The sequence below is a fragment of the Octopus bimaculoides genome, chromosome 11 (genome assembly GCF_046866305.1).
Source record: "Octopus bimaculoides isolate indiv1 chromosome 11, ASM4686630v1, whole genome shotgun sequence".
Lineage (NCBI taxonomy): Eukaryota > Metazoa > Mollusca > Cephalopoda > Octopoda > Octopodidae > Octopus > Octopus bimaculoides.
The window spans coordinates 28,650,191-28,670,762 of record NC_142938.1 but is presented as its reverse complement, the minus strand read 5'-3'; the positions used below and the strand labels follow the sequence as shown (position 1 = coordinate 28,670,762).

The window sequence follows — 20,572 nt, the reverse complement described above, 5'->3', positions numbered from 1 at the left end:
TATTTAATTGTTTATGTTATGATTTCATTTACTCCATGTACCCAGACCTTGTGGACACCCTGTATATTGGCTGGTTGTTGACAAGTTTTTCCGCTTTGTAAGGGTAATTTACCCAATATTTCAGCTGGTCTAACAATGTCTCTGTATTTGAAAATAAATTATCATCTTATTTGTATCTTACAATATATATGTATATATATATATATATATATATATATATATATATATATAACATTTATAATATAACAACTTCTGCCACATTCCAGGGAGAAAAACTAGAAGTAGTTGATAGCTCCCGTTACCTAGGTGACCAAGTCAGTAGCAGGGGAGGGTGCGCTGAAAGTGTAGCTACTAGAAGAATACCCTGGGCAAAGTTCAGAGAGCTCTTACCCCTGCTGGTGACAAAGGGCCTCTCCCTCAGAGTAAAAGGCAGACTGTATGACGCATGTGTACAAACAGCCATGCTACATGGCAGTGAAGCATGGGCTGTGACTGCTGAGGACATGTGTAAGCTTGCAAGGAATGAAGCCAGTATTCTCCGATGGATGTGTAATGTTAGTGTGCATACTCGACAGAGTGTAAGTACCTTGAGAGAAAAGTTGGACCTAAGAAGCATCAGTTGTGGTGTGCAAGAGAGACGATTGCGCTGGTATGGTCATGTGGTGAGAATGGATGCGGATAGTTGTGTGAAAAAGTGCCACACTCTAGCAGTTGAGGGAACCTGTGGAAGAGGTAGACACAGGAAGACCTGGGATGAGGTGGTGAAGCACGAACTTCGAACATTAGACCTCACCGAGGCAATGACTAGTGACCGAGACCTTTGGAAATATGCTGTGCGTGAGAAGACCTGGCAAAACAAGTGAGACCATAACCTGTGGCCTTGACCAGGGGTGTAGCCAGCCCATTTATGCATACCTTTCTTTCTTTGGACACTAAACTCTGCTTGCGAAGACCTGTTGAGGCAAGTGAAATCGAAATTGAACCAAATTCAATGACTGGCACCCGTGTCAGTGGAGTGCTGACAGCACCATCCGAGCAGGATCATTGCCAGAGCAGCTGTCTGGCTTCCGTGCCAGTGGAATGTAAAAAACACCATTTGAGCATGATCGTTACCAGCATTGCCTTACTGGCACATAAACAAAACATTTGAGCGAGGTCGTTGCCAATGCCGCTGGACTGACTCCTTTGCAGGTGGTATGTAAAAAACACGATTTTGAGCGTGGCCATTGCCAGTACCACCTAACTGGCCCTCATGCCGGTGGCATATAAAAGCACGCACTACACTCTCGGAGTGGTTGGCATTAGGAAGGGCATCCTGCAGTAGAAACTCTGCCAGATCAGATTGGAGCCTGGTGCAGCCATCTGGTTCGCCAATCCTCAGTCAAATCGTCAAACCCATGCTAGCATGGAAAGTGGACGTTAAACGATGATGATGATGTTATACATACTAGTTATTTTAATCTAAGGTTGTTTGAAGTGCATATAATGAAGTAAGCAAGGCAGTTTTTTTTTTTTTCGATATTTTTCAAAAACTAGTTCTTTTTTTTTTTAATACTGTTTCCAAAATTTTAAACTTTAAAACTTTTGAACAAATTTCCATGGGAAGTGGTTCAACAGTATTCTTTGTTTAGTCTCCAGAGTACCATGGAGTCAATGCATTTGAACCAAATGCAGCAGACTTGCCTGAAATACTAAAGTTTTTAGTAAGACATCATCTAGGTGTATGAAATATCACTAAACACTATTCTAAAGGCAAGAATAATGTATATAAGCTGTGAGGTAAAGGACAAGAGCTCTAAGCACTAGATTCTTCACTCCACACAGGGATTAGGCTTATCAAAGTTTCCAGTGAACTTAATCATTAGTTTGATTTTTGATTCTATGATTTACTCAATAAAAACATTTGTTTCAGAACAAACATTGAACAAAATAAAAGAAAAAACAAAAAAAAGAGAAGAAACAAATTGATATCCAACAGTAAAAGCAAAGGACATTGATGTGAAGATTTTGGTAAAGTCAATTTATTGTCAAAAAGAAAACATGAGGAAAAAAAAAATCATTTAAAGTTTCAGGAAAAAGACTTTTAATGTGTTGATTGAAATGTTATTAAAAAAAAAAAAAAAAAAGAAAAGAAAAATAGATATTAAATGGTGAAGTCCAGGTGTGAAAATATCTAATATAGAGAAGAATTTAAAGAGTTGAGAATGTATGAAATGTTTTGCTAAATTCTACAGGGTTTTAATTTTTTTGTGTATTTATTTTTGGGTTTATTTTTGGGTTGTTTTTGATTTCTTTTTTTTTTTATGTGGAGGGAATATGAAATATAAGAAATTTCAAGTAAAGATTGTAATATAAAAATAACCGGAAACCTCACATGGTTTCAGTTACCTGGAAATTCCAAGGGATTTTTTAAATGCCAAGGAAAAATATTCAACAAATCTCTTTTGCTTCGGTTTTCTTTTTCAAAAGACTAATTACCATATTGATTGGAATATGTTTCTAAACAATTTCTAGATACATTTGTAAGATTGATATTGGGAAAATGTTTCAATCGTTTATAGTTTATGTTCAATTTTATAGTTGATGAATATTAAAAAAAAATAAAATGGTGATAAAAACTGTTCATCTATTTTATTATATTATGTTATTTTTTTTTTAATTTTTGCTTTTAAGAAAAAGTGTTGAAAGAATGTTACAGACTAAATGATCCTGAACACCTCTCTATATAAACGAGATAGATCGAAGAAGAATTTTCAACTTAGCATGTTTAGTTTTATAATTTAGATTATTATTATTACTATTATCATTATTATTATTACGATATTGGAATAAATGATAAAGGTCATTATGATGATAATACTCTATAGCATTATGATATTATTAAATATCATTATGGTATTACATATTATGACATTGTTAAATATCATTTCAATATTATTAAAATGTAATTACAATATTGTCAAATATTCTGAAATTAAGTGGCAATATTGCCATAAATTATGAAGGTCGTTACATTATTAAAGACTATGATTTTTATTAATGTTTACTGTAATATTATTAAAGACTACTAAGACATCATAAAGATACAACTGATGACTATGACATCATAAAAATGAATGATCACTATGATATTTAATAAAGATCATTATGATATTAAAGCTCACTCGCAAAGATCACTATGACATTATCAAAGTTCAATGAGATATTATCAAAGACAATTTTATTGTTGTTATTGCAGTTCACTATGACATTATTACAGCTTACTATGATATTACTTAAGATCACTATGATATTAAGTGTTGGCAGTAACATTGTGTCTCTACTATTTATCATTTATATAAAAAATCATATTTTACCTTCAAGATTATTCATTTACATATGTAATTAATATTAATATTAATTAACATCTAAAGTTATAATATCCTCGAATAGCCTTCATCAAAAATTAATTTTAAAAAATGCCATGTGTGTGCAAGTTTGGGTGTGCATATATATATATTATATACATACACATATATATATGAGTACATATACGCATTATTTTTCTTCAAGAAAAAGATACAGAAAACCTTAATTATTTATAAGAATTAAAAGTTCAGATTGATTAAATTTACCAAACGTTAAGAATAAAAAAAAAGAAAAACAGAAAATATGCTTTAAAAACTTCATTTATATATTTTGTAGAAAATGTCTAAGTTAAAACAGTATTTCAGTATAAGTCACCTAAAGTAAAAAGATCAAGAAGAAGAATATGAATGAGCAAAATCTTTAAGAATTAAATATCAAAAAATTTAAGAGCCTTAAGATATTAGGCTATTTAATAAAAAAAATAAAAAACTACTCTCATTATTATGACTATTGTTATATCATTATTAAGTTTTATCATTATTAAGTGCCTATAGTAGAAAGAAGTATTATTATTATCATTATTATTAAAATTAATGTGAATGTTAAGACTTCCTGAAGAGACACACAAACTTAGATAGATAGGACAGAGGAAACATAACTGTATGATGTTCATGTTGTTTTTTAGAGGATTTAGCAACATGCGTGAAGTAAAACAAATACAAATGGGTGGGAATCAAAACAAACCTGACAAGAACTTAACCATTAAGATTATTAGAGTAAAAATGATGGCAATAATAACAATCTGTAATTTTTTTCATGATGGATGGGGTAGGGAGTAGAAATAAAATAACCAATTCATAATTTTTTCTCATTAATTCTCATCAAATGAAATGAATTAAAAAGATCAATTCAAACTATATTTATAAATGAAAAACATTCCATAACTTATATAAAACATTCAACTATTGAGTATATTATTGCTATTTTTTTTCTTTTTTAAGGTAGTAAAATCATTAGCAAGCTGGCAAAATCATTGGTGCATCAGATGAAAATGCTTAGCAGTTCTCTATGTTCTGAGTTCAAATTCTGTCATCCTTTCAGGGTCAATGTAACAAAGTATCAGTCAAGTACTGGGGTAAAACACCCCAATTTCCTAAAATTGCTGGCCTTGTACCAAAATTTGAAACAAAGAATGCTTAGCAGCATTTCTACTGGAGTTCAGATTCTGCTGAAGTTGAACTATGCCTTTCATCCTTTCAGGATCAATTAAGTCTTAGTCAAGCACTGGGATCAATGTAATTAACTAGCAACCTATCCACAAAATTTCAGGCCTTGTGCATATAGTAGAAATGGTTATTATTAACAGCAGTAGTAGTAGTTTCTGTCTTCTTTCTATTATGGATACAAGGCCTGAGATTTTGTGGGGAGGAGCCTAGTTGAATACACCAACCCCTGTATTTAACTGGTACTTTTTTTATTGATCCAGAAAGGATGAAAATCGAAGTTGACCATGACTGTATTTGAGCTCAGAACATAGAACCAAAAGAAATGGCACAAGGTATTTTTGTCTGATACACTAATGATTTTGCCAGTTCACCACCTCAGTAATGATATAAATAATAACAATTAATTCTTTTTAATTTTGATAGAAGGCTAACAATTTCAGGAGACAGGTAAGCCAATTACATTGACTTCAGTGTTCAAATAGTACTTATTTTACTGACCCCAATAAAACAGGCACAAGGCCTGAAATTTTGGAGGAGGGGATAAATTGGCTACATCGACCCCAGTACTTTATTGGTATCTTATTTCATCAACTCCAAAAGGATGTAAGGTCAGGTTAACCATGACAGCATTTGGTTTCAGAACATTAAGTTGGAAGAAGTGCCACTAAGTATTTTGTCTGGTGTGCTAACGATTCTGCCAACTCATTCCCTTCACTACTTTGGTAATAATAATTAAACTAATAATAGTCACAATTCCTTCAGGTAAAATTATTACAGATAAGGAAGTAGAACATGATCTCAAAATATACTGATATTAAAAGTAGAGTTATCAAGTATGTGATAATGCCCAGCAGTAAAAGTGAAAGTTGCACCAGTTATCGTTGGAGTATAGGGTTCAGTCTCTAGAAATCTATCATAAAACCTGGAATGGTTTGACATCGTAACAGATATGCAAGTGCTTCAAAATTCTTCTGCTCTCCTTAGAACAGCTCATATTCTTAGAAAGGTACCTTCTAAGGCCTTTTGTTAAGGCTTCAGAATTAACATGAAGGAAAAAACAACAAAAACTAGTTTTTTATATTCATACCATGCAAGGAAGATATAATGATGATAATAATAATAATAGTAATAATGGTTTCAAATTTTGGCACAAGGCCAGCAGTTTTGGAGGAAGGGTAAATCAATTTACATTGACCCCAGTGTGTAATTGGTACTTATTTCATCAACCCCAAAAGGATGAAAGGCCAAGTCAGCCTTGGCGGAATTTGAACCCAGAAAAACAGATGAAATACCATTAAGCATTTCACCTGGCATACTAATGATTCTGTCAGCTCACCGCCTAAATAATAATAACAATAATAATAATAGTTTCAAATTTTGGCACAAGGCCAGCAACTTTGAGGAGGGGGTAAATCAATTACATTGACCTCAGTGTTCAACTGGTACTTATTTTATTGATCCCAAAAGGATGACAGGTAAAGTCGACCTTGTCAGAATTTGAACTCAGAATGTAACGATGGAGGAATTGCTGCTAAGCATTTTCCTGGCATGTTAACGATTCTACCAGCTCACCACATTAATAATAATAATGATGATGATGATGATTTTAGCACAAAGCCAGCAATTCTGGAGCAGGGGGCAAGTTGATTACATTGACTGCAGGGTGTAACTGGTATTTATATAATCAACCACAAAAGAATGAAAGGGAAAGTTGACCTTGACAGAATCTGAACTCAGAACATAAAGATGGACAAAATGATGTTAAGCATTTTGCCTGGCATGCTAACAATTCTGTCAGTTTGCCGCCCTAATATAATAATAATAATAATCCTTTCTACTAAATTTTTGCGGGGCTGGGAGCTAGTCGATTACATCAACCCCAGTGTTTCACTGGTACTTAATTTATCGACCTCGAAAGGATGATAAGCAAAGTTGACCTTGGTGGAATTTGACCTCAGAACATAGCAAATGGTCAAAATACCGCTAAGCATTTTGTCCAGTGTGCTAACAATTCTGCCAGCTTGCGACCTTCATATGATAATAATAATTTCAACACAAGGCCAGCAATTTTGGGGAGTGGTGAGTCAATTACATTGACCCCCACCCCAGTATTTAACTGGTACTTATTTTATCAACCTCAAAAGGACGAAAGGCAAAGTCAACCCCAGTGGCATTAATAATAATAATAACAATGGTTTCAAATTTTGGCACAAGGCCAACAATTTTGCAGGAAGTGATAAGTCGATTAGATTGACCCCAATGCTCAACTGGTACTTATTTTATCTACCCCAAAAGGATGAAAGGCAAAGTTGACCTCAATGGAATTTGAACTCAGAACGTAAAAACAAACAAAACGTCACTAAACATTTTGCACGACATGCTAATGATTCTGCTAGTTCACCGCCTTAATAATAGCAATTTTTTATTATTGCCACTAAAACAATGTATGGGGAGACATTATACAAGAATAGGTTACAGAAACACTTGAGGTTTACACTGAAATTAAATGGAAAGCTATGGTATACGCAGTATACTCCTAAAGGCTAAATACAGAATCCCCACAGATCGAAGATTACCTTAACCATGAAGTCTAAGCGCTCTCTCCAGTTGCAATCTTAGGCTTACAGGTGCAACCTGACAACTGATCCATTTATTTGGGTCATGTCCACCATTCTCACACCACTTTCAACAAATTTATTGAAAAGCAGCACTTCACATTTCAAGTGGAACTTGATAAAGACAATGAGGGCTTGGCTGAAGAGGTAAATATCTATCTTCAATCCTTGAAGTTGCATGCACCACACAATCTCTTTTGCCATAGCTACAAGACAGAGGAAACCACCTGCCTTTCTTAGACAAAAGGAAGTTGTAAAGTGATTATCATGATGGACTTCTTAGACAAAGGAAGGTAATGAAGAACCCATCACAATGGATTTGGCTGATAGGCAGACTAGTCTCACATGTGTTAACAATGCTTGGATACTGAATGAGTGATAGTAGAATAGTTTCTTCACTCTGCAAGCACCGAAGAGAGGCCTGTTTATAGAATTTATCATGAGCCAGCAATGCCCCTCTTTCTTGGCAAAACTACCAGACCAGGATTTCAGGAGATTATCCATAATCTCCAGACTGAAAGTCCCCTCAGATCAGACAACTGATTCTTAGCAAAGTCCAAGTAAGTTATCATTCTCCCTCATCACTAGTCTTTTACAGTGACTGACCTCATTGCCCTACCAGTATAAGTCTGTATCTGGCAATATTCCAGGTTCCAGGCATCTAGGCTTGGTTTTCGTTTACCAAAGAGATGTGCAGTAGGAAAGCATTCCTAACAAAGAGGCGCTATACCTGCTCACCATCCAGGAATAATTGTAAATGCCACAACCACAGTGCATGGCTATGCATCATCAGCCACTGCATACCAATCTTTCATGCAAAGATCATTGACAGTAGATGGACAGCTTGATCAGAGGAATGCAACTCTTCCACAGAAGTGGAAGAGCAGATGGTCTAACCTGATCAGAGAAAAACTGGAACAAGGTGCAATGGTCAAGCAGTAGTATATGACACAGGTGATGTATATATTTGTTACCTATACCTGATCTTTCAGAGATAGCTTCCTCTCAGCTCATTTCTAGGTATGACTAACAACATTTTTTAAATTTCATTCAGGTTTTCTAGCCACCTGAAAATCTAGACACAACCAGATCACAAGCAACTTAATTGGCACATCAATCCAGTAACCAATGACACTGGCTAATGGCATGGACTTGTCTCTCCAGATACCAACATGGAAGCTCACTGATTTATTTGGATTAATTTTTTGCTTCTGTCACCACTTCTTATTTCTCTAGAATGGTGCCAAACTTTTTGTCTTGGACCAAGCATATAATTCAAAATGGTTCTAAAGGAAGACCATTTAATCTAAGCAAATGGCACTAAAATGGGACAGAACCCAGCTACACTGAGGACACCTACCAAGTAACTTGGGTCGACCCTGTCAAAAGGTTTTCATTAGATATCTACTAAAGCCAGGTTTGTTACCAACCCTTTCTATGATGTATTGAAGGAGGTGGAGTTTTTCATGGATCAATCTTCATGGGATCACACAGATTGGTGCTTTCCTTATCCTACGACTTACAAGTCACCAACCACTCTGCTAGCACCTTGGCCAAAATCTGCAACCCTGCCGTTAGCAGACTTATGGGCTAGAATTATCAATAATATCCCTTGTGTGAGACCTTCATCAGCAAAGCTACTACACACCAGCTCTCTAAACTTGGAATTCTCCCATCCTGATGCCTGCTACAGTAGTCTCCTGAAAGTGCAGCAAACAAGTCTGTCTGGCATATATATAAAGTTTATAGGACAGGTGATTTTTTCCCCACCAACCAATAATAGTAATTCTTTCTACTATAGACACAAGACCTGAAATTTTGAGGAGAGGGTTAGTTGATTTCATTGACCCCAGTACTTGACTGGTACTTAATTTTATCAACCCCAGAAAGATGAAAGGCAAAGCTGGCCTCAGTAAAATTTAAGCTCAGTATGTATAGAGGCCAGAAGAAATGCCACTAAGCATTTTGTCCAATGTGCTTATTATTTTGCTAGCTCACCATCTTAATAATACTACTTTCTAATTTTGGCACAAGGCCAGCAATTTCGAGATGAGGATTAAGTCAATTACATCATCCCCAGTACTCAACTGGTATTTATTTTATCAATCCCTAAAGGATGAAAAACAAAGTCAACTTTAATGGCATTTGGACTCAGAATGTAAAGTTGGAAGAAATGCCACTAAGTATTTTGTCCAGCATGTTAATGATTCTGCCAGCTCACTGCTTTAATAATAGCAACAACAACAATGGTAATATCCGTATTAAGAGTTTGTAAAGTTGAAGTAACTTCCTGAAAGTAAAATTTCTGGCTTGATTATTACAATAGTAATCAGAAAACTGAGGACATTTATACATTGCCCTAAAGTATTGATAACATTAAAGTGATTTTGCAGTTGCAGAGAATTATTGAAACTACAATACAACCTCAAACAGCCAAGAACTTATCACTGTAGAACACAGACTTCCTCACATGTTGGTCAAATATCAGTGGTGCTTCTTTTATTGAAAACTGAAGGAACAAACAGTCAAGCCCAACCACAATGAGATTTGAACACAAAACATTGATACAGTAAAATACCCAGTTTTACAATCTCTGTGACAATTGTAATGAAAAGGAGAAAAGGAGAAATAACAAATGTAGCTTTTGAGTCATTAAAGACTTCTATATTGAATGTATTCCTTTTAATAAACCTTCTACTGTGAATACACAGGATTTACATAAGAGAATTATTTCAATAATGATAACGAATTCTGATGGAAAAAAATGGTTGTTTTTTTTAACCAAAATAATGCTTTTCTACAGCAGATATCAGCTGTTATTGGTTAAAATAGGAGACGGGGGGGGGGGGGGTATAAAATTTGAAGATAATAATAATAATAATAATAGTTATTTTAACCTCCACGTTTCTGTACTTGCACAAGTCAAATGGAGTTCATTGAAGCAAATTGACTATGTTAAGATGCCCTTCCTGTCACCACCCCACATGTGTTTCTAAACTGGGTAATATTCCCCGCTGGCTAGATAAGTTTTTCCCTGAAAGACTGGAAACGAACAATATCACTTATATGATGTGATGAAGCGTGTTTACAATCTTCACATGAAGACAAAACACACATACATGTCATCAAGTATAAATGTCGATATCTGCATATATTTATACATACATAGTCTTTTATATATATACATATATATATATATATATATATATATGCAGATGCAAAGGTTTCTTTCAGTTTCTGTGTAGCAAAGCCACTTACAAGGCTTTGGTTAACCTGGAGCTGAAGTACAAGATACTTATCTGAGGTGCCATGCAGTAGGAATGAACCCAAAAACACATGGTTGGGAAGTAAGCTTCTTAACTACACAGTCATGCTGAAATCATTCCTCAATAAACAACATGCAAACATGGAAAAGTGAGCATTATAATAAATATGATGATGATGATTGTGATAAAAGAAAATAAATTATAAACAAAATACATATATATTTGAATAGAAAAAACAAAAATGAAAAAATAAAGAGCAAAATCACACTGATATTTCCTGATGAAATTCAAGATAGGAAACAAATGATTTACTTGACCATAGTGCATTACTGGTACTTATTGAGCCATGGGGTAAAAAGTAAAGAGCAAACCATCTGTTTTTAATATTTGTGCTAATCTTACTTCTCTTTATTTTTTTTATAATAAAAAAAACTTTAAAATGTATCGTTTTCATTAGGAAGGATGATTTGTGGTGAACGTGATTCTTTTCTTCTTTTTTCTCTCAATCATTCTTACCACCTGTAACCTGTTCTCAGCTAAGCAGACTAAGTCTAGAAGAGTTCTGTAACTTACATAAAAGCTACACTAAAATGCTAAGGTTTCAATTATTTGTTGAAGTTGGTTAAAAAGGCCAGCACCTTAACACATAACTGCCGTAGTATCTTATGAAAGTGAACATTAGTTACTACACTCAATGTGTTAGATTTGGATAAGGAGGAGGAAATTTAAAAAAAAAAAAAACACAGCACTCATGGCCTTTCATGCTCAGAATTATCAAAGCATAGAACAAACTATCCTCATCGGATGTTAGCTGTCAAGACACTGCATCCTTCAAAAATTCCATGCTGCCCAAAACTCACAGCACTAATCTTGACGTCCTGTGCATCCATTTTCTTTCTTTTTTTATTGCTCAGATACTGTCCACTTTTCTGTCTATATTTCACTCTGTTACTGTGCATGTACTTTTGGCTATCATTGCTATTTTTCTTCACATGACTTATTGCTGCTTTATGTCCTTGCTTTTACTGTTTTCAAACAGGTGGTAGTATACATGAGTACTGTGTATAGTAAGCTCATTATTATAATTTCAACAAATGATAAAAAATAAAACAAGAAAAACCAGTTAAATATACTTAAAAACTGTCTTTGATTAGTAACATAAATTAATGTTAAACTAAAATGTATTCAATTTTAAAAATATCAAAAACTCAACTAAAAACAGGGTTTTTTTTAATAAAATTCTTTTCTCCTTTTACAATATTTATTTCAAAAACATGATATTTCTAGAGCTACCTTCAGCTGACAACAGAGGTATTAATTAAAATAAAATCAAAACTTGTGGCACTACTAACATACCTTCTTCCATTTAATAACTACCCCTTAAAATAGATGCTAATCACCTTATACAACTAAATTTCTCTCATTGTTTTTGTTCAACAACTAAACTAATTTCTAACATTGGCTCAAGGCCACAGATATCTAAGAGAAGGGGACAATCAATTACTGACCCCAGAAAGATGAAATGTAAATAAGTTCAGCTAAACACAAGACATGCCCCCACAGATGTTATACCAATTCTGATAATCTACTGTAATACTGACAATATATTCCTTATCTAACTGTACTTTATCTGTCATCTGCCTGTTTTCATAGCCCTCCCAATATCATTAAAAAAAAAAAAAAAAAAAAGGGTTCTGCCACTCGCACTGCTACTCACTCAACCCTCAGTTCCTATGTTACTCTCTCTTTGACTGTCTTGTTCAGGTTAATGTGGAGCCCCACTACATACATTGTTATAATTAAGATTTTAAAATGAAAACTGACTCAAGCCATTATTCTATGACCATGCGAGGCAGTAACATCTACACATACATACTACAATTTAAATGTATTTTTTCTTTTGTTTAAGGTAAATAGTGTTGACTTTAATTAATCCTGTATCCTCTCTGCTCTACCCCACCCTCTCTCTCTCTCTCTCTCTCATACACCAGGGGACATTGGCAGCTAGGGTGAGATGACAGGTATGATGGTGTACCTGGGATAACAGAAACAACCAGGTTATAAGGTAGTGAGACAAAAAAGTTAATAATGGCAGTGTCTCTCACTCTATAGTAGGTAAAACACTTTGTTGTCCAGTCAGCAAGAGAGTCACAGATCAAGCCTTGTTGGTGCTAAGTAAACTACATTTTGAATTGGGACTATAATATTAATATATGTAATGAATTGCTAATATATGTAATTTATAACCAGTTAATTGTGTATAAGTGAATTTGTTGTTGTTGCTGTTTAAGCCTAGGTTTACTCTGAAGAGGTTAATGGTACCAACCATGGCCACTACATCTTCTCAAAGATTGTAAACACCATTTTGCAATAATGATAGTTACTCTAAAAGAATTTGGGTTTCTTTTTTTAAAATTTATTTCTTCCTAAGTTGAAACACACAATATATAATTACACAAACACTTGCACATAGATACACACACACACACACACACTTGTTTGCAGATGACAATTTATTCCATTGCTAATCAAAGTTTCTTGTTATGTGTAATCCTTCAGGTAAGATAATCACTTTGATGATTGCACATAACTTCAGAGTAGAAACAAAGTGAATCATAGCTTCAAATGAATAAAGCCCACTATATGTATAGAGTACTCTTTCTTTTATATGTACAGCCAAACATGTGTATCATGTGTGTGTGTGCGTGTGTGTGTGAGTATGTGGTATTTAATTTCTAAAAACACTAAGTGTGTGTGTGTGTGTGTGTGTGAGTGAGAGAAAGAGAGAGAGAGAGAGAGAGAGAGAGAGAGATGTGTCTTTAGAAATTTATCAAATACCATTAATATCATATTTTGTTTGATTTTAGCCATTTCAAAACATACTGGTCACTCTGGCAAACTAAGTAAGGTTATCTCTAGAGCTTTTTTGTTTTCAACTGAATGTCAAGCACTCCTCCTATATTGGTACATTTTGTCATTTTGCCAAAGGTCACAGTTTTACAAACAATTAATAGTTTTTACCGACAACTTCAAGGAAGCTATATATAAGTTACCTTCCACTACACAAACAGACCATTCAACAACAATAATTGCTTGAACAGTCTGCAACATTTAAAGGGGAGTCCTATCGTTGGAATGGCAAAAACCTCAGCTCAGCATATTTCATTTTAAATAGATCAATACCCAGGCTCTCATTAATCCAACCCAATATGGTTCATTTGCTCACACTTTACACCAATTTAGTATTCCATTGGTGATATTGTGGCATCGTTAAAGCCTTTTTATTGACAAGGCTTCAGTCAGAGTCAAAATAATTATTAAACATGATTTATCCATTGCTATCATTGGAACAGATAGAATTCAGATTATAACATGGGTTCAAATCATCCCACAGATACCAGTGTTACCTTAAGCAAGATATATGGTTTACAAGTCACAGTCCTGCACTGTGAACTAATTATGACATCATAAGACATATCTGGGTGTCTACCAATGATATGTCATTCAATCACTTTATCTTACTAACTGGTATCTGACTACAAGAGTTTAGAATTGAATGTTGACAGCAGCTTTGTGTATGAGCTTTCATTATTTAATGTTCATGTTCCATGCTGGCATAGGTTGCACAGTATGACTGATGGGTTCAAGGACTGCATCATGCTTATTTGTCTGCTTTGGCATGGTTTCTATAGCTGGATGCTCTTTCTAATGCCATCTAGTATAGCATATATTAGATGCTTTTTGTATGGCACCAGAACTAGTGAGGTTGCCATTAGCTTGCAAGACTATGAACCCCAAGGGAGCAGCTTTATGCTAAGAGATGAGCAGGGGAAGTATGACAAAAGAGGCCAGAGCAGAGCAGGTTTCTTACAGTAAAAGAGTTATGTGACTACTCGCATTTTAGAAAAAAGGAAGAGAATGATTGGGTAGAGCTGGAAAGAGAAATAAAATGATAAAGTGTCTGAGTTAAAAAGTTGAAGTATTAGCCTGAAGTGAAACATGTAAAAGATAAACTAGCCCAAATTATGGTATTGGTTGGTGGTAGGAAGTATAATAGTTTTGTACTGCTAGGATGTGGCATTGATGTGTTTAGAAGAAACGAATAGTAAGTATGATGTATATGAGTAGTAGTGAGCACAATAGTGTTATGGTAGCTGGAACAACTTTAGATTTACTAGATGCACTGATGTAGCAGACATGAACAGCTTTGGACCATTTGATCTTTAAAAAATTGGTAAATATGTTTGTTTACTTAGCTGAGCTAAGCTAGTAAACTAGTGGTAGATATGAAGTTAGTGATTAATAGAGCTAAGAGAACTCTGACAACATAAAGGAGATTCACCTTCCACAGTAAAAGACAAACAATATGATTTTATTGTGTATCATAACATGGATGGTATATTGGCAGTGAGACTGAAACAAGGAGTGTGTGTGTGTGTGTGTGTGTGTGTGTGTGTGTGTGTGTGTGTGTGTGTGTGTGTGTGTGTTTAAAGAAAAAGAGATATAGAAGGCATGTAGTGATGAGAGAGGAGTAAGTTGAATATTGGATATGTAATGAGATGGGATAAAGACTAGTGATAGAAGTGAAATGAGAAGGTAAGAAATTATTAACAGCAACAAAATAGATTGATATGTTGGATGGGGTGTGAGAGAGAATCTACATTGATGTGGATGATAGAGGCTTATACCTGAATAGTGATGGTGAGTTGGATGTAGAAGGTAAATGTAGATGTCGACCAAGGAAGACTTGGGAAGTTGTTGTTTAATCAAGCCTAAGAAGGATTGTCTTCACAGATGAGATAATACAAGGTTGAAGAGGTTATTTACTGCAAACTCTTTCAGCCCAAACTGGGCTGACAGGAGACTGAGATTTCAGAATGATGGCAATGATTATCTACACTAATATGAAAAATAGAGGGAATGAATATGAAAATACTAACAACATGGATAGTATTGATTTCATCTAAAAAGTTAAGTTAAAAGGTGAATTAGTCTCATGAAAGGTGTCATTTCTCACAAATATGACAAGTGATTTTTATTATATCATGCACATGACAAATTATATATATATATATATATAATATATATCATGTATATATCACACATTTGACAAAGATATCTGTCATCACTGCCATGTGTATGTATGATAAACACATGTAACATTTATCACACACACACATGACAATACCTTTCATATACACAACAAAACATTAGTCAGGGAAAGTCAAAGGTCACATTCTATTGTAGTTTCACTGCAGTTTATCTCGCATCATCATACTGGCCATTCATTTCAATGAACTGAGCTAATTATACGGGATTTCTTCCAACCATTGCAGACTAACTTTAATTGAGACAGTGAAAAGGAAGTGGATAACAACATCCTGGTGATACAGTAAATCAGAGAAAATTGGGCAAGTAATGCATTAATGTGATCCTTTAATGAGGTGAGGCAAGAGTTGATCCCATGACATGGTTTCAGGGAACTTTTAGAAACCTTGTATATAGCAGCTTAATTATATGTCAATGATTAACAGAAAAGATGTAAGCTAAGGATACACACGTCCAGTTATTCAGACTGAGCACTGTAATGTCACCAATGCATTTTTATCATTATTGTCCTTACATGTTTTTGATTTGTATTAGCCCTTGTGGCCAATAAAACAGAATTAATTATTATTATTATTATTATTATTATTATAGCATTATTTCAACACTTGGTATGGTCAGGCCCTTACAGGACAGATCTGAGCAGATGAACTCCTAATGGCTTTAATTACTATTTATCAATAGTGTGGCATTTAACTACTATGTGTAATAGTACAGTATTTAATTATTATATATTGTTATAAGGTATTAAAAGAAATAATTTGAAAAGAAGGTTAATATGGGTGAGAACATTAACGTTGGAAGATATGGTATCAATCTAGGTTGAAATCCTACTGAAATCAATTGTGTTTCCTAGTTGATATAAATACCAGTAATATACTGTGCTATTTCAATCCACCTTTCTTTGTCACTAAGTTCTCCACACAAATTATCAACAGTTTTAAAATATTTATGCAACAATACAAATAATTTTCTTTCTGGTTGAAATTTAAAAAAAAGTTTTTTACCAAAATTTATTCATTTCAATTCTTTTCACCAGTCTATTATGGAAGATTAAACTACAGTTTTTAAATATATTTTTGTAGATGTTTATAAATTCATATTAAATTATGTTTCTTCTAAAAGCTCAGGTTAACACACACACATTTTCAAGTAATTATAAAGTTTATGTGTGAGGCAAATAAAGACACCTTCCAGACAACATGAACTTACAATTCAGATTATTTATTACCTAGCAATGTGGTTCTTTATTAGCATGGCCAATGTGCTTCCTCTGTGTGTGTGTGTGTGTCTGTGTGTGTGTGTGAGAGAGAGAGAGAGAGAGAGAGAAAGATGAAAATGTCCAGATCAACAGATACATTGTTAGAATCATATTCTCTAAAATCCTGGAACAAAGGACACCCAAGTAAAAAATGATGCAGAGAAATCCTTGATGGTGAAGTTACTTAAGAAGTTATCATAAGATTACAGAGTATTATCAGAACAAAATGGTAAATTATAGCAACTAGTGTTCTACCTAGAATTATTTTGTTATGTTGCTCAGACAACATGATCCTATATATATATATACATATATATATAAACAGATTAGGTACATATACATATAAACAGATTAGAGGAAGTCGATAAATGCAGCAGCAGTGGCAGTAGCAGCAGTAGCAGCAGTGGCAGCAGCAGCAACAGACAACTGGTAATTGGCACCAGAACAATTGGCATGTTAACAATGAGAATCTGTTAATCAATGAATGGAAGAGATAAAATTACAAACTGATTTCATTCGTTAAACCTTTCCCTCCTGTTGCTGGTGGATTAGGAGGAAGAGGAGGAAGGGAACAAGTTTTCTTGTTAACCATCAGAGTAAAAAAAAAAAATATTATGGAAATTTCCAGATATTATTTTGCTGGTGGCCGTGACCATGGCAGTGGCAATTATGAGCAATGAAAACAAGGAATCATTTACAGAGGACAGAAGCCATTATTTACTACCAGTGCCAGCCAATACATTTCAGATTTCACTAGTCTTTATCTGTTCAAGAAGAGATTTTCTGGCATTTATAAGAATGTATGAGTAGTGATCAGTCAACAAAGAGTATTGATTAGTGATCATGAAACAAAATTATCATGATTTCTGCCTCATGGGAAATAGTCACATTGGTGCCATCGCAATAGTTTTGGGGGTTTTTTTTAATAAAAATTGGTCAAGTTTATTTGGATTTTGGCGAAATTTTCTATGACACACTGGTCCCTTATTTATTTCCAATTTTGAATAGAAATAGTAATTAAATAAATATTTAATAATGTGTTGAACGAATCCATGGAATGTAATACTGTAAAGCATTTGATGGCACTCAAAGACATTCCTCCACCCATCCCATGAGACAGCTCCGTGGCTTATTGATAGCAACACTGTCAAAAGTAACAATAGATGAACAGTAAAAATGATAATTCTATTCTTGATGTTTTCTTTGGCTTTTTAATTTTAATTTTCTTTTCCAAAGGGAAATTTGAAAATTTTCAATAATTTTGGTATTATTAAATTACTTGTTTTTTTCCTTTTTTAAAAAAAATAAGTTTTAAAACTAAACCAAGTTCTAATGAATGTGACATGAAGATGATATATAAAAAACAAAAATACTTTAGTTCTTGTGTTTAGAATATACTAAAAATAAATGATTCTATAAATCTAGTCTGGTGGCATTGGAAAATATAAGTCTAAGGTCAGCACCTAAAATCTTACAATCATCATTCATTTTAGATGAATACAAAAAAATGAAGCTTATAGTTCCTTTTTAGAGAAATCTATTAAATGTGCCACATACTTTTAATAAGTTATAGTACACAACATACACAACAAAGATCCAAAACATTAAATATACATACATATATATCCACAAACACACACACACATCCAACACATTCATCACAATACCTTGCAGTATTTGTTCCAATTCCCCACACACTGAGTTCAAATGCCACCAAAGTCAGCTTTGCCTTTTATCTTTTTAAGATCAACAAGTAAAGAACCGATCCAGAGTAGTAAATTGGCAGAGAGTGCCAAGTAACATGTTCTATACTATCTGTTCTGGCATTTTGTGTTTTAACAGCAACGCCTGCAATAACAAGTTTCAAGCTCTACTGACCTTAAAGAGGTAGCCTTTCATATTAGACAACAGTGGTGGTGGTATGGAGTAAAAGGGAGACTTGCATCCATGGGTAACTGCAAAAGTCTGTGCATATATGTGTAGACATGTGGCCCATCCTCACAAATGGAGGCCTTACAGTACACACACTCTCTCACATGCATACACACACACACACACACACACACACACACACATGTACATTCGCAAATAGACATATAAACAGACACACACATATATATATATATATAAACAGACACACACACATATATATACACACATACATATATATATATATATACACACATACATGTATATATGTACACATATACATAGATTAATACACAGTACATGTGTGTATATGCATTAAATACCGATAAATGGATAAAGCAGTACAAAAAAAATCATTTAGGAAGTTATGTCGTGTGTGTGTGTGTGTGTGTGTGTGTTTAAGTGTGTATACTAGGGTGATCTATGATCTATGATCCGCTCAAATGATCTGCACATACACACACATACACACACACACACACACACGTACACTTTCATACACACCCACACAAACATACATTCACATATTCTCATACATACACACACATGCACACATACATTCACACTCTCTCATGCACACACACACACACACACATACAGAATTGTTTCATCTTTTTGTTTTTCCCCACTGTATTATACCCAACAGCAGTAAAAAAAATTCTTCCTTGAAATACCTGATGGAATAGAAGGAAGAATGATAAGAACAGTCCTGATGGTGCCCCAGAATGGCCACAGCCAAATGGTTGCAAACTGAGAAGATAGGAAGAATCCTCCTTTGAAATTATAAACATGTTTCGTTTTGTCTCTTTCTCACTCTCTTACACTCCCTCTCACTCTCACGCTCACTCAGCTAACTTTTGACATTTCATCCCACTATTTCATTTTTATATGACCATTCATCCCTTGGTAGCGTGTTGAATCCATGTAAGGTCCCCAGTATAGATGACGAGTGTAGAATATTAGGATTTTCTCTGTAAGGATACCGCCAAAGAACCATAAAGGTGCATACTCAAGTGTCACTAGACCCATAATATCCCAGTCAAAATTATCGTAGTCCCAAGGACAGGCGTCAAAACGTGTTAATATATAACCAGTGCTGAATTCCCATAGGTAAGTCCACAACATGTAAATAAGTCCTCGACACAGCAATGGTACTGTGTCCTGTAAGCGATAATGAATCTGTTCGACAACAAGGATTGCAACCCCATAAATCAACAGAGACCAGACACTTGTGTTTCCAGGAAACTTGACATTCATGTTAACAACAAACTCCCAGGCTGCTGTGAACATCACTTCAATGAAATAGCCATGGATGGCATAAATATAAAATCGCATAGGTAACGATAGTGCTATATGTTGATGCATCATTGTTTGCCAGCTGTTGTGATGACGAGTGAAGAAACTTTCAGTAGAATCTGGAAGAAAAAATAAAATATCTATAAAAATACATCGAAATACACACACATGTATATATATATATATATATATATATATATATATATATATATATATATATATATATATTTATATATATAAATACAAAATGGGACAAGAATGCAAAACATCCAGACAGTTAGGTGATACAAGAAAGGGACAACAAAACATCCAGATAGATGATACAAAGAAAACAAGGACAGGTCATTCGGAGTTTTCTTTCCTCAGTCAAGATCCAGATTATCTTTGCAATTTTGGCTGGTTTTTCTCGATATTGCTCCAATCTGGCCAGCCCCAAGGAAAAACTAAGCTAAGAGCATTAGATTCCTTGGAAGAAAGCAGCGAATGTATATAAAAACAAGGACAGAAAAAAATTAACAATGTTAC

At 34.2% G+C, this 20,572-nt stretch overlaps 1 protein-coding gene across 1 annotated transcript in view; it reads right to left on the bottom strand.

Annotated features, from left to right (window-relative positions):
- Positions 1–1,999: 1,999 nt before the first annotated feature.
- Positions 2,000–20,572, bottom strand: part of LOC106882609 (transmembrane protein 229B) — a 62,601-nt gene continuing 44,028 nt past the window's right edge. The window contains exon 2 of the mRNA XM_089359719.1: positions 2,000–20,166. Coding sequence (XP_089215845.1) covers positions 19,625–20,166 — 542 coding nt within the window. The 3' untranslated portion in view covers positions 2,000–19,624. The remainder of the gene's footprint in view (positions 20,167–20,572) is intronic.